General features: G+C 41.8%; 1 protein-coding gene across 15 annotated transcripts in view; it reads right to left on the reverse strand.

Annotated features, from left to right (window-relative positions):
- The window catches only part of CACNA1D (calcium voltage-gated channel subunit alpha1 D), a 316,153-nt gene that overhangs the window by 93,467 nt on the left and 209,848 nt on the right, over positions 1–12,838 (reverse strand). For all 15 annotated transcript variants that reach the window (XM_069736711.1, XM_069736708.1, XM_069736714.1 and 12 more), the window contains exons 15-19: positions 10,008–10,128; positions 7,998–8,112; positions 4,099–4,168; positions 1,671–1,719; positions 602–734 (exon numbers count right to left, since the gene is read on the reverse strand). In XM_069736711.1, the coding sequence (XP_069592812.1) occupies positions 602–734; positions 1,671–1,719; positions 4,099–4,168; positions 7,998–8,112; positions 10,008–10,128 (488 nt within the window). The remainder of the gene's footprint in view (positions 1–601; positions 735–1,670; positions 1,720–4,098; positions 4,169–7,997; positions 8,113–10,007; positions 10,129–12,838) is intronic.

The raw sequence follows: 12,838 nt of genomic DNA on the forward strand, positions 1-12,838 counted from the left end.
TAGCACCATGGTCCTGTAATGCGGGCCACTGGGGTAACAAGTCCCTTTATGACATTTCTTCCCTCCTAAATCTTCCCCCATCACTTGTGAGTGATATTATTGAGAAAGAAAATGATAAGCAGAAACTCAGCCACGAAGCAGATACCCCATAACGTTACAGAGCGGGGGGGAAGGGGGCGAGTGCTGAGGAGCAGAGGGCAGAAAAGTCACCAACATTCTACTGACCCCATAACTGAAGGGACCAAACCTCCTCTGTTATTAATATCGGCACAAACTCAGCGCCCCCGCTGGGAGATTCATGGCCGAGCAGCTGCATGCAGCCTTACATCACAAAGCACAATGCCGAGTGTCAGAGGGAGTGGTGTAAAGCCGCCAACACTGGGCTATGGAGGAAACACTTCTATATCTGGCGTAGGATGGGCGAGTCTGGGATTGGGGAACGCATCATTATCCCAAGACATTTTGTACAATTGTAGCTTCCTCTTTGTGGGGACAGTTTGGGGAGACCCTTTTCTGTCCCCCATGACTCTGCCCCTCATATACAATATCACCACCATTACTGATACGGCACAAGACATGTATACAGAATATCCATAGTTACGGGTTGGTGTTGCTGAAAATAAAGAAGGCGCTGCCCTCCGGGATCGGGGTTATCTTTTCCTTCATGTTTAGCTCAGACATCCGGCGTGGACGAGGACCTGCTGGTACTTCCGGTTCTTCTTCATCCTCCTCATCTACAACACAAATCATTAGTAGTAATAGACGTCATTTACACAAACAGCTTTAATATTAAAGTTGATGGAACTGGGGGTCAAATGAGAATTTGGGACAAATGGATGTGAAATTAAAAAAGGATCGTGGAATTTAACTAGATGGATAGAAAATAACAGAGTTCTCACTTCAGAATAAAGCTCTTGAATTATTAAAGGGGTTGTCTGACCTCCGGCAGCAAAAAGTCCGATTGCATAAAAGACCTTAATGCCATCCTACTATACGGGAGCTGTGTGACATGAGGACACACATAGGAAGCCCGACAGGGGCCGAGGGCACACCCTGGGGGGACGCATGAGGGATTTACAAACCGAGGGTTATCAGTTTAGATTATCCCCTTTAAATCTGTATTTGGAGAATAACTTCCCAACTTCTGGGGGTCCGACCGCTGGGACTCCAATTCCAATGAAACAGGGCTTTTAACCCTGCTGTTGTCTTCGGTCAAAAACGACCGACCTTGAACTTGAATATTCTTTAAAATATTCAAGATGCGGCTCTGAAACCCGTGGCCGACCGACCCATCCTCATTTAAGTCAATCAACCACAAGTTTCAGAACCGCATCTTGAACACCCCCAAAAATACCAAAGTTCAAAATCGGTCTCCCCAGACCGAAGACAACAGCAGGGTTAAAAAACCCCTGTGCGTGGAGCGGGAGACGATCATGCACAACGCTGCTCCGCTCATTCTTAGAGGAATGCCGAAGACCACCCAAGCGGAACATTACCTTAAATCCGGCGGTACTATTAGGAATGAATGGAGCAGTACTGCGATTGATCAACCTCCTTCCCGTTCACAAGGGGCCCGTTTCTCGAAATTGGCGGTCGGGACGTTATCCCTTATCACACGGATAGGAGATAGCTTTAAAACTTGAGAATAGCCCTTTAATAGGGCAGGGTACCTGGCTGAGTATGTTCCTTTTCTTCCTCTGCTTCTTCATCCACTGAAACCTAGAGGAGAAAACACAGCATTAATATATTTAAGAATAACATTCTCTTTTTCAATATCTACCAATACAAGTAAAGCTCGATCATGACTGGACAGAACCAGTTTAAAGGGAATTTTTCCGAAAATTATGTATTATTAAATCAGTTTTTTTTTTATGTTAAATATATTTTGTAAACTGTTTTCATTTCTTTTCTTATTTTTCATATCACTCGTTATACAAAAAAAAAATAAAAAAAGAAGTCTTCCAAATTTACCACTGGGCCTAATATTATTCCCCTCCTGACGCCTGTGCTCTGTGGTCAGTTTCTCTGTCCTCTGATCCACGTTTTCTCCAGCAGTTTAGTTTCTGTTATCGTTGCCGCAGTCTTTTTAGGGTAACAGGCGTTATCATTAATCATTTGTCTGCCCTATCACCTTTTTGGTGCGGCTTTATATACTTTTCCCCTGCTGGTATTTCCTGCTGGTGATCGTCTCATTTGGATGTCCAGCCATTCTTCTGTAGTTTAAGCCAGTCAGTGAAAGACCAGCTAGGGTTTATCTCTTTGCTGTTTATGAGCTTTACCCTGCACTTTTTTTTCTGTTTCTTTTTAGGAAGTAGGCACCATATTCTCCAACAGTATCTACTTAATCCTTTATTTTGTATTTTGTGGTTTGTTTTACTCACTCTGGGATCTTTCTATTTCAGCACACTTTCCTTTCTGTAGGTAATTTGCACTCTGCTCTGCCCTTCAGTTCTTTAGGAGGAACGTGAGGCACTCAACGATCTTTCAGGCGACATGGGTCTGAGTTGCCATCGTCTACTCTGTGGTTATGGCTATCACAGCTCACGCAGGATCTGCAAGGTCAGGATCTCTAGTGTGTACAGGAACCGGCAGTGTCAGGTGTAGTTTTTAGTGTGTTACCTATTTTTCAGAGTGAATTGCTACAGTATCATAACTAGTGTTGAGTGATACCGTCCGATATTTGAAAGTATCGGTATCGGATGGTATCGGCCGATATCCGAAAAATATCAGATATCGCCGATACCGATACCAATACAAGTCAATGGGACACAAATATCGGAGGGTATCCTCTATGGTTCCCAGGGTCTGAAGGAGAGGAAACTCTCCTTCAGGCCCTGGGATCCATATTCATGTGTAAAATAAAGAATAAAAATAGAAAAATATTGATATACTTACCCTCGGACGCGCCCTGGTTGTCACCGCTGCAACCGCCATGGTTCCCTTTCTAAGAATGAGCGCGTTAAGGACCTTCGATGACGTCGCGGCTTGTGATTGGTCGCTGAGCGGTCATGTGACCACTCACGCGACCAATCACAAGCCGCGACGTCATCGAAGTTCCTTAACGCGCTCATTCTTAGGAACGGAAGCATGGCGGTTGCAGCGGTGACAACCAGGGCGCGTCCGAGGGTAAGTATATCAATATTTTTTATTTTTATTCTTTATTTTACACATGAATCTTAATCCCGATAGTGATTCCCGATATCACAAAAATATCGGAACTCGGTATCGGAATTCCGATACCGCAAATATGGGCCGATACCCGATACTTGCGGTATCGGAATGCTCAACACTAATCATAACACCTGCTTCCTGCAGCAATAGGCTGACTCAGACCCTATAGAATCGTATTGAAATACTCAGTGAGATTGCTGACATCATGGCAAAGGTCATCGTGAAGGGAAAGGGAGGAGGTGAGCTGTGACATCACCTAATATTGGACTCTGTGTTTTGTACTGTATATAGAAATGTTACTTGGAATTGTAATCCTGCCTCTGATGATAATGAGACTGCTGACAAGTCTTCTGTACAGAGAAGGGAATAGGAGTCTAGTTTGCAAATTGCAACGTTTCTGATTATTTTTAAATATAGAAAGTGATACGGAAAATTGATTAAAAAAAAATCAAAAATTTAATTTCACTTTCAGATGACACATCCCCTTTAAAATATAATAGCACTGCAGCCAATCAGTGAGCTTAGCCGCTCTGAGCAGCTTGTTCCATCTACTCGGGAAGAACCGCCAAGTTTGGTAATTGGCTGCAGCGCTGTTGACGTGACATCAGCGCTGCAGACAATAACAAACATCAGGAGCAGTAGCATAGACTCAGGGCTGGACCTGGGGAGGGTGAATAAACAGCAGATTGTTTGTTTGTTTTTTAAAACTGCATCTGGAGACAGGGACTTCCTGAAATCGGAAAACACCTTTAAAGGACCAGGTCTCTTATACATTTAAGCATAAATGATTCCAAAGACTTTATCTCTAGACCTAAGAACTTGGGAGCTGGAACTTGGAAAAAAGAACAGTCACCCATATGAGATTTATTCGCCAGGAGCAAATTCTCTATAAAAGAATGATAACACAGAGCATTATGGTCATACAACCTTTGCATCGATTGCCTTTTTCCGATCATTCTCCCCTTTATCTCCGTCTTTGTTTTCTAAACTTTCTTTCCTAAAATGGAAATTAGAGCTCACTTTGAGAACATTCAACATACTTAAAAAAAAAAAAATAATAATACGTGGCGGGTTCTGATACTGATATTCTTTGGATAGATCATCAACATCAGATCGGTCTCCCTCTTGCTAATCTCTCTCTTCTCCAATCCATCCTGAATTCGGCAGCCAGGGTCCTATTTCTATCCAGACACTTCACTGATGCCTCCACTCTGTGCCAGTCATTAAACTGGTTACCCATCCGCTAGAGAATACAATATAAACTCATATCTCTCACCCACAAAGCTCTCCACAGTTCTGCACCCTGCTGATTTTGTACGTTTGCCCACTGATAAAGACATGAACTAGCTATAATTTTAAGGGTAGGTCAATTTTAACATTGAGAGATAGAATATAAAAAATGAAATCCAGAAAATCACATTGTATAAATTATATAAATGTATTCGCATTTTGCAGTAAGAAATAAGTATTTGATCCCCTACCAACCATTAAGAGTTCTGGCTACTACAGACCAGTTAGACGCTCCTAATCAACTCGTTACCTGCATTAAAGACAGCTGTCTTACATAGTCACCTTTATAAAATTAATCAGTCAGACTCTAACCTCTACAACATGGGCTACAAAACCATAAGTAAGACGCTCGGTGAGAAGGAGACAACTGGTGCAACAGTAAGAAAATGGAAGAAATACAAAATGACTGTCAATCGACATCAATCTGGGGCACCGTGCAAAATCTCACCTCGTGGGGTATCCTTGATCGTGAGAGATCAGCCTAAAACTACATGGTGGGAACTTAGTAATGATCTCAAGGCAGCTGGGACCACAGTCACCAAGAAAACCACTGTTATCACAACACGCCGTAAATGTTTAAAATCCTGCAGTGCCCGCAAGGTCCCCCTGCTCAAGGCACATGTGCAGGCCCGTCTGAAGTTTGCCAATGAACACCTAGATGATTCTTTGAGTGATTTAGAGAAGGTGCTGCAGTCAGATGAGACAGAAATTGAGGTCTTTGGCAATAACTCAACTCGCCGTGTTTGGAGGAAGAGAAATGCTGCCTATGACCAAAAGAACACCATCCCCACTGTCAAGCATGGAGGTGGAAACATTATGTTTTGGAGGTGTTTCTCTGCAAATGTGATTTTCTGGATTTTATTTTTGATATTCTATCTCTAAATGTTAAAATTAACCTACCCTTAAAAATTATAGACTGTTCATATCTTTGTTAGTGGGCAAACTTAGAAAATCAGCAAGGGATCACATACTTTTTCCCCCACTGTACACCAGCACAGATTCTGTCCTGTACTTCTTTCTATGAGTTTTCCACCTTTTTTGCAGCCTATTTTCTGTGACCTCCATGAGACTGTAGATGCTTGTTTCCCTCTCCACTCTGTGAAGATAAGTGCACAAATCCTCTCCCAACCTGCTATCTCTATCGCTGAAACAGGAGAACAAAAGACAGTCATTAGAACATTTTGGCCTTTCTTTTGGCATTAGAGAACTTGCTGCTATCTCCAAGGCCAAAAGAACGGAACAAAGAAAGCCATTAAAACACGTGTGCATCCAGGGTGCTGCTTTCTTCATTACTTCATATATCAGCACAGCTTCCGTCCTGCACTTATTTCTATGGGTTTTCCTCCTTATTATAGCCTATTTTCTCTGCCCTCCCTGAGACTGTAGATGCTTGTTTCCCTCTCCACTCTGTGATAAGTATATAAACGCTCTCCCAACCTGCTGCTATCTCTATCGCTGAAAGAAGAGAACAAAAGACAGCCATTAGAACATAGAATGGTAGAAACTGTAAAAAATTCTGTTTAGAACGTGGCTTGTTTTTGCTTTTAGGAAGCAAATGAACAATAAAAAAAAATGTGTGTGAAGGTGTACATAGCCTTTTATTCAAAAGCTGAGCTCCAACTGGGGGAATTGCTTTTTATATTAAAAGAAAAAACAGACCTGAATATGTCTCTGTCTTTTATAGAACAAGCACATTCATCTACTACAAAGATACTTGAAATGCCAGGGGCCTACAGGGGGTTCCATTCCCACACCCACCGCACAAGCGGGAATATCCAGGCACCCTTTCAAAAATCCAACAAAGCATGTAAGAACTGAATCCAGTGCTAGGAATCAATAATGCATGGCGTACATGCCCGCAGGGCTCGCTCGGTACACATTTACACATTGATTTCCATGACACAGTCATAGTCGTAGCGGATAAAAATAGAGAGCGCTATAAATGTTTCGTCTGAGAGTGTTAGCACTTAGTAAATTAATGATAATTATAATAATCCACTATTGAGACACAGGGGGCGTAATTTGTACCTCTTGAAGGACAAGAACGAAATGTTATAAAGGAACTGGTATTTGATTACTGGTACGAAACAGAAACTGGGGCAGGGTGAACACCATGGGTCGAAACGGAATACTGGGGCATCATTCCTGCCCGTGGATCAGGGGCGATGAAATAAGCAGAGCGGCTCATTTACACGTTGGTTCTAAGCTGTGTAATTCCTATCAAGCGCAGAAGTGGCGAGATCCCCACTGAGTCTCTGAAGAGATTACCTGCGGCTCAGCGAGATAACGTGCTCTGTATAAGGTCACAGCTGAGAGGGGTTTTTTTTTGGGTGGCGGGGGTAAGACATTGTGGACCATTCTGGTAAAACTCATAGAAATAACGCTATGATCAAATCAGAAAATATATATTATAATATGTGAATTTACTACATTTCTACATGAGATATGGCTGTAACACTCATGATTTTATACTATTTTTATTGCTTATAGAGTCTATTTTTGCCCTTTTTATTCCTGCTGCTCCCCTTAGTACTGCGTTTTTTGTTTTTTTTTTAAATTCATCATACGGTTCCAGAGAAATGGGCTTTTTTATTTCACATTAATATTTACCATAATGCAAAGCAGCCTAAAGACCAGCCCCCAAGAAACCCTGTGAGTCACGCCCCCTTTTAAAAAATCTGCAATAGGTAAAATAGGCCTAATTTCTGGCACCATAAGGCGGATTTAAAAAAAAAAAAATGGATGTATCAGTGGAAATAAAATTAAAGGGAAAACTGGCCACTTCTGACCCGCTTCAGTTCCCCTTTAAAGGTTTATTATTCCAAACCTTAATAGTCATCAACTATCCAAGGGCATGCTCGAGGATTATGCAGGCAACAGTGGGCCCTTCTTCTCTTTCAATGTTCTCCTCGTCATCTAAGAGATATAACTTTTTTATTTTTCTGCTGAGAGTTGCATCCTGGATAATTTTTTGTAGTACAAGTTATTTTTGTATATTTGTTTTGTTTTTTGTTACCATTTTGCGGTTTTCTCTTTTTATTACATTTTTTGGCAGAGAAAGTGATGAAAAATAGGATTTAACCATTTTGATTTTTTTTTCAGTCTTGACATGGGAGAAATAATAGTTGATGTTTTACTAGTTCGGACAGTTACACACCTAGCAATACTAAATATGTTATTTCTTTATTTTTAAAATTGTATTTACATTCCAGGTAAAAAGGGGGATGAACTGAACTTTTACTTCTTTTTATATACGGTACTTTTTTTTTATTGGTCCCTCTAGGGGACTTGAACCTGCGATCAGTTGTGCACATGCACCATACCTTGCAATACTGTAATATTTCAGTGTATAGTAAAAGCATTCATTTCCTATGAAGCCCAGGCACAGGTTGAGCTTCATAGGTGCATAACCATGGCAAACACAAGGGCTTCCAGAAGGTTCCCCAGCTGCCATGACAGTACTATCGGCACCCCGCAATCAAGCTCTCCATTTCCAACTTTTTAAACGCAAACGCATCCTTTGTCGTGCACCGTACCTTGCACTCTTTTTCTTCTCCTTTTCCTCTGCGGCTTCTTTCTGAGCAGTGTTCAAACTCTCGGCATCCGCTAAATTATCCACAGCAATGGCCAAGAAGACATTTAGTAGAATATCTGTGGTGTGTGAGATCAGGAAGCCAATCGTCCATGTGCGGCTTATCATAAGTCATACTTCCCTCTATTGTCATCTTCCTTGATATGGCTTGCCTACACCAAGAACGAGCCTACAAGTCTTCATTTGCCGGCCATCGTTGTGATGTCTAGTAGCCTAAAGGGGTTAACTCCTCTTCATAATTGGGTAAAGTTGCAAAAATACTTGTCAAAACAAGCAACTTTACAATTTACTTGTCATTATAAATCCTCTCCTTTCTTTTATTCTAACGTGTACTGCTCATTTCCTAGGTTACCTGCCGCCTCTGCAGTCTAAGGCTGTGCGCACACGATGCGAAACTGGTGCGGATCCGCAGAGGCTTTTTCCGCGCAGAAACGCTGCAGTTCCGCACAGTGATTTACGGTACAATGTAAATCAATAGGGAAAAAAAAAAGCTGTGCTAATGGTGCGGAAAAATCCGTACTGAATCCGCTGCGGATTGAAAAGAAGTGCATGTCACTTCTTTTGTGCAGAACTGCAGTGTTTCTGCACCCTTCCATTATAGAAACCCGCAGCGGTAAAAAACGCCAAAAATCCGCACAAAATCCGCATAAAAAAAAGCACAAAATCCGCACCTGCGGACTCTGCCAGGAGATGCGGATTTTGTGCAGAAAATTCTGTACCCCAATCCGCAACGTGTGCACATAGACTAACAGTGGTGATCGGTCTCCTAGGCAAGGAGAGCATGGCTCTCTCCAGTTCAGCTTGTATGCGCTGCTCTGAAGCTGGATCCGACCAGTTTCAGAGTCCAGTGCTGAGGAGGCAAGCTGCCTCTGCTTGCAACATGTCAACCATAAGGTGGGCAGCAACTGCAACAAGCAGGAGCCAGAGGAGCGGTGCTCTCCTGAAGACCAGTTGAGAACAAGCCTTTAAAGGGTTTTTTCCACAAAATACATTTATCTATGAGATTTTTGATACATTTCTAATCACTGGGACCCCACACATCACCAAAACAGATGTCTTCCACCCTTGGTTATTTTTCACTGTGGACCGAGGTGGGATAGATTGGTGGTCTAGCATGCACCCATCACTCAATACAAAGTCTATAGGGTTGACAGAAACAACAGAGCGCTGTACTTGGAGGTCTACGTCAGTCCGTAGACTTTGTGTAGAACGGTGATCAGGAATGCGCAGTGTCATTCAATTTTAAGTCCTCCTCATTGCATGGCTGCAGAGAACAACGGGAGCGGTGGTGCTCAGTACCTCGTTCTGGTTATTGAGCAGGGAGACAATGATGGGGCCCCCAGCAATCACATGTAATAAGAAGGCACATTAGTTCATATTTGCCGGACTAGTTAAGAAGAACACATTGCCTACAACCACAATCTACTTCAATGGAATTGTCAGACAACATATGTTAAATCCCCAAATGCAAAGTGATCCCCTATTCAAGTTACTTGGGATATTTAGATAATCACTGCAGAACCAATCTCTGGGACCCCCAGTGATCCTGAGAAAAGTCTCTGCCGAGCGGAGGTAGGCAAGACCTCTGTACTCTGCATAGAGAACTAATAGAGCGGAGACCGATCATCCACAATCCCCTGTCTGGAGAGCCTCATGGAACTGCTTGGGGTCCCTACTTGGTGTCCCAGAAATCAAACCGCTGTACTTGGCTTTCTCCAGCTGTCTCACAGAGAATGAATAGAGGAAAGGCGGAGCATAAGTAGCTCCGCATATGCAGAGCCCCGCCTATGCAGAGCCCCGCCTATGCAGAGCCCCGCCTATGCAGAGCCCCGCTCCCAGATTGCTGGGAGTCCTAGCTGTCGAACCCCTTGGATAGGGGATTCTTTGCTATTTTGGGACTATCCCTTTAGGCAGGTGTTCAAGGTGGGTTATGCCTTTACAGAAAAAAGGATACAGTTACCACAGATAAACAGGATGATGAAGTACACGCACACAATCATTCCTGAAGAGGATGGCCCGCCGTACGCCATTATCCCGTCATACATCACAGCATTCCAGTCTTCTCCAGTCAGTATCTAAAAAAGAAGGACAAGCGGTCCGATCCCCACTGTTACCACCACTTTTTGGATTAGGAGCTGGATTAGAAAGGCTGTGCTACCATTGCTCTAAAGATCATGAAATGAAGCCGTAAAAATTCACTTTTAACTAGCCTCACATATTGCATTAAGAAAATGGACATAACTGTGCTTCTGCTCCAGTGTCTGCCCATATGGAAGCTGCGCCACACAGGACAGATGCCGGCTGTTTTATACAGCCGGCAACTGCCTGTAAGAGTAGTGACCGGAGCTAGGCTCTGATCGCTGCTGTGTAACCATTTACATGACATTGACAAGCACTGACAGCACCATGTTAACCGCTTTCATCTCCTCATCCAACAATGCGATTGCAGGAAGCCCATGGCGGCCAGGGCATTCCTGAAGACCCTCGTTGCTGCCATTTTAATCATCTGAAGCTTTTCCTGCCGAACGGCATAAATATCATTGTATAATGCAATAGCGGAGTACTGCGCATATATTGTACGGTATATCAAGCGACTGAACAATCAAAAGTCTAAGTCCCCATTGGGGATTTAAAAAAAAAAAAAAAGTGAAAAAAGTTTTTGAAATCATTAAAAAAATAAAATAATAATAAATATATATATATATATATATATATATATATATATATATATATATATATATATATATATACTAGATTGTGGCCCGATTCTAACGCATCGGGTATTCTAGAATATGCATGTCCCCGTAGTATATGGACAATGATGATTCCAGAATTCGCGGCAGACTGTGCCCGTCGCTGATTGGTCGAGGCAACCTTTATGACATCATCGTCGCCATGGCAACCATTATGACATCTACGTCGATACTTTGCCCGTCGCTGAATCAGAGACGCGGGATGTCTACGTCCTTTATGACATCATCGTCGCTGTGCCCGTTGCTGATTGGTCGAGGCCTGGCGGCCTCGACCAATCAGAGACGCGGGATTTCTATGTCGATGCTGTGCCGGTCTCTGATTGGTCGAGGCCTGGTGGCCTTGACCAATCAGAGAGCCGAAATTTCCAGGACAGACAGACAGACAGACAGAAAGACAGACAGACAGACGGAAAAACCCTTAGGCAATTATATATATAGATATATATATATATACATACATACACACACACATACATACATACACATATTTGGAATCACCATGTCCACAAAGCTCCGGCATATCAAAATATACACTTATTAAATGCAGTAAATAAATAAAAGAATATAAATACCACCAGAAATTATGGGGTTTTTTTTGGCAGATGCACCTCCTCCCCAAAAAATAATGCAATACAAAGCAATCAAAATGGTGCATGTTCCTGGAAACTGTTTCAATAAAAACTGCGCTTAACACGTAAAAAAAAAAAAAAGAAACAAGATCCATAAAGATCCATTAACAGTAAAATAAAAAAAGTTATAGGTCTCAGAAGATGGCGACACTGACATAATATATATGTATATATATATATACACACACATACATATATATATATGTGTATATATATATATATATATATATATATATATATATACATACATATATAGATACACATTTTTATTTTATTTATTTTTTTACAAATTGTTTTCACAACTTAAATTTGAAAAAAAAAAAAACACCAATTTTTTTTGTGTTGCCATAATTGTACTAACATGGAGAACAATTCTGCCAGGTCATTTTTAATGAATGAATGTCGTAAACACAAAGCTTAAAAAACAATGGTAGAATTGCAGGGGGATGGAGGGGGTTTTCCACAATTTAAAAACCTTTAGATGTTTTTTCTGTTTTCCAGTGCACTGTATGGAAAATCAATGGATATAATTTAAAACTATAATTCGTCCTGCAAAAAGTTTTTTAAAAGTTATGGAATAAAAAAAGGAAAAAAAAAAGAGCAAAAACAAATTGTTCAAATGATTTATGGTAAGTGCTTTTCCATTGCAGTCCTAGAAATAATGATTTGCATCTATAAGCAGACCGGCCTAGGCAATAAGTAATTCCTGGGATGTTTCTAGGGGAGGGGGAGCATGAAGATGCCGATTATGTGGCAGAAAGCGCTGCCTTATTGTGCGTTCGGTCTAATTATCCCTACAAAGCGCCCATCTAATAGAAAGCAAGTTTAAATGAAAAGCTTTGTGTTAGAAGTGAGAAACAAGAGCAAAAAGTAATTAAACCCAAGCTCCGTTTCATTGATCGGATGCCTCGAACAGCACAAGAATAGCGGCGCACAATGAATCCAGGCAGGCAAATTCTGTCTAACCCAAAATAAACATAGCAATAGTATAATAGCCATAAAAAAGCTATCAGCTCTCCATCCTCATTCAGTAACAAAGCGAGCGCCTCTAAAAATACACAAAGCAGAAAGAAAATGACAGAAGGAAAGTGTTTACACAAATCTCTAGTGTGTTTAATAGGAGAGAAGTCATTGCGTGATAAACGCTTCGTTCACCATATAAATAACTGGTGGGGCTAGCCTTGAAATTGTGCCCTCGGCAACTGAAAGGGTGCCTTTCCCTGGATGTTTTTAGTATATCCTCCGATTGGCGCATTTTCACCGATTCTGGAACAGTTTTTCTTTTTCTTCTATGCCCTTCTGTACCAAAGTTATGCCCCTCAGTAATAAAGAACTGCTCCTCGTGGGCGTGTGCTTTTTCTCCTCTGACCAATCACAACACAGAAAAGTTCTGTGATACACGC

The sequence above is a fragment of the Ranitomeya imitator genome, chromosome 8 (assembly GCF_032444005.1).
Source record: "Ranitomeya imitator isolate aRanImi1 chromosome 8, aRanImi1.pri, whole genome shotgun sequence".
In the NCBI taxonomy this organism is placed as follows: Eukaryota; Metazoa; Chordata; class Amphibia; order Anura; family Dendrobatidae; genus Ranitomeya; species Ranitomeya imitator.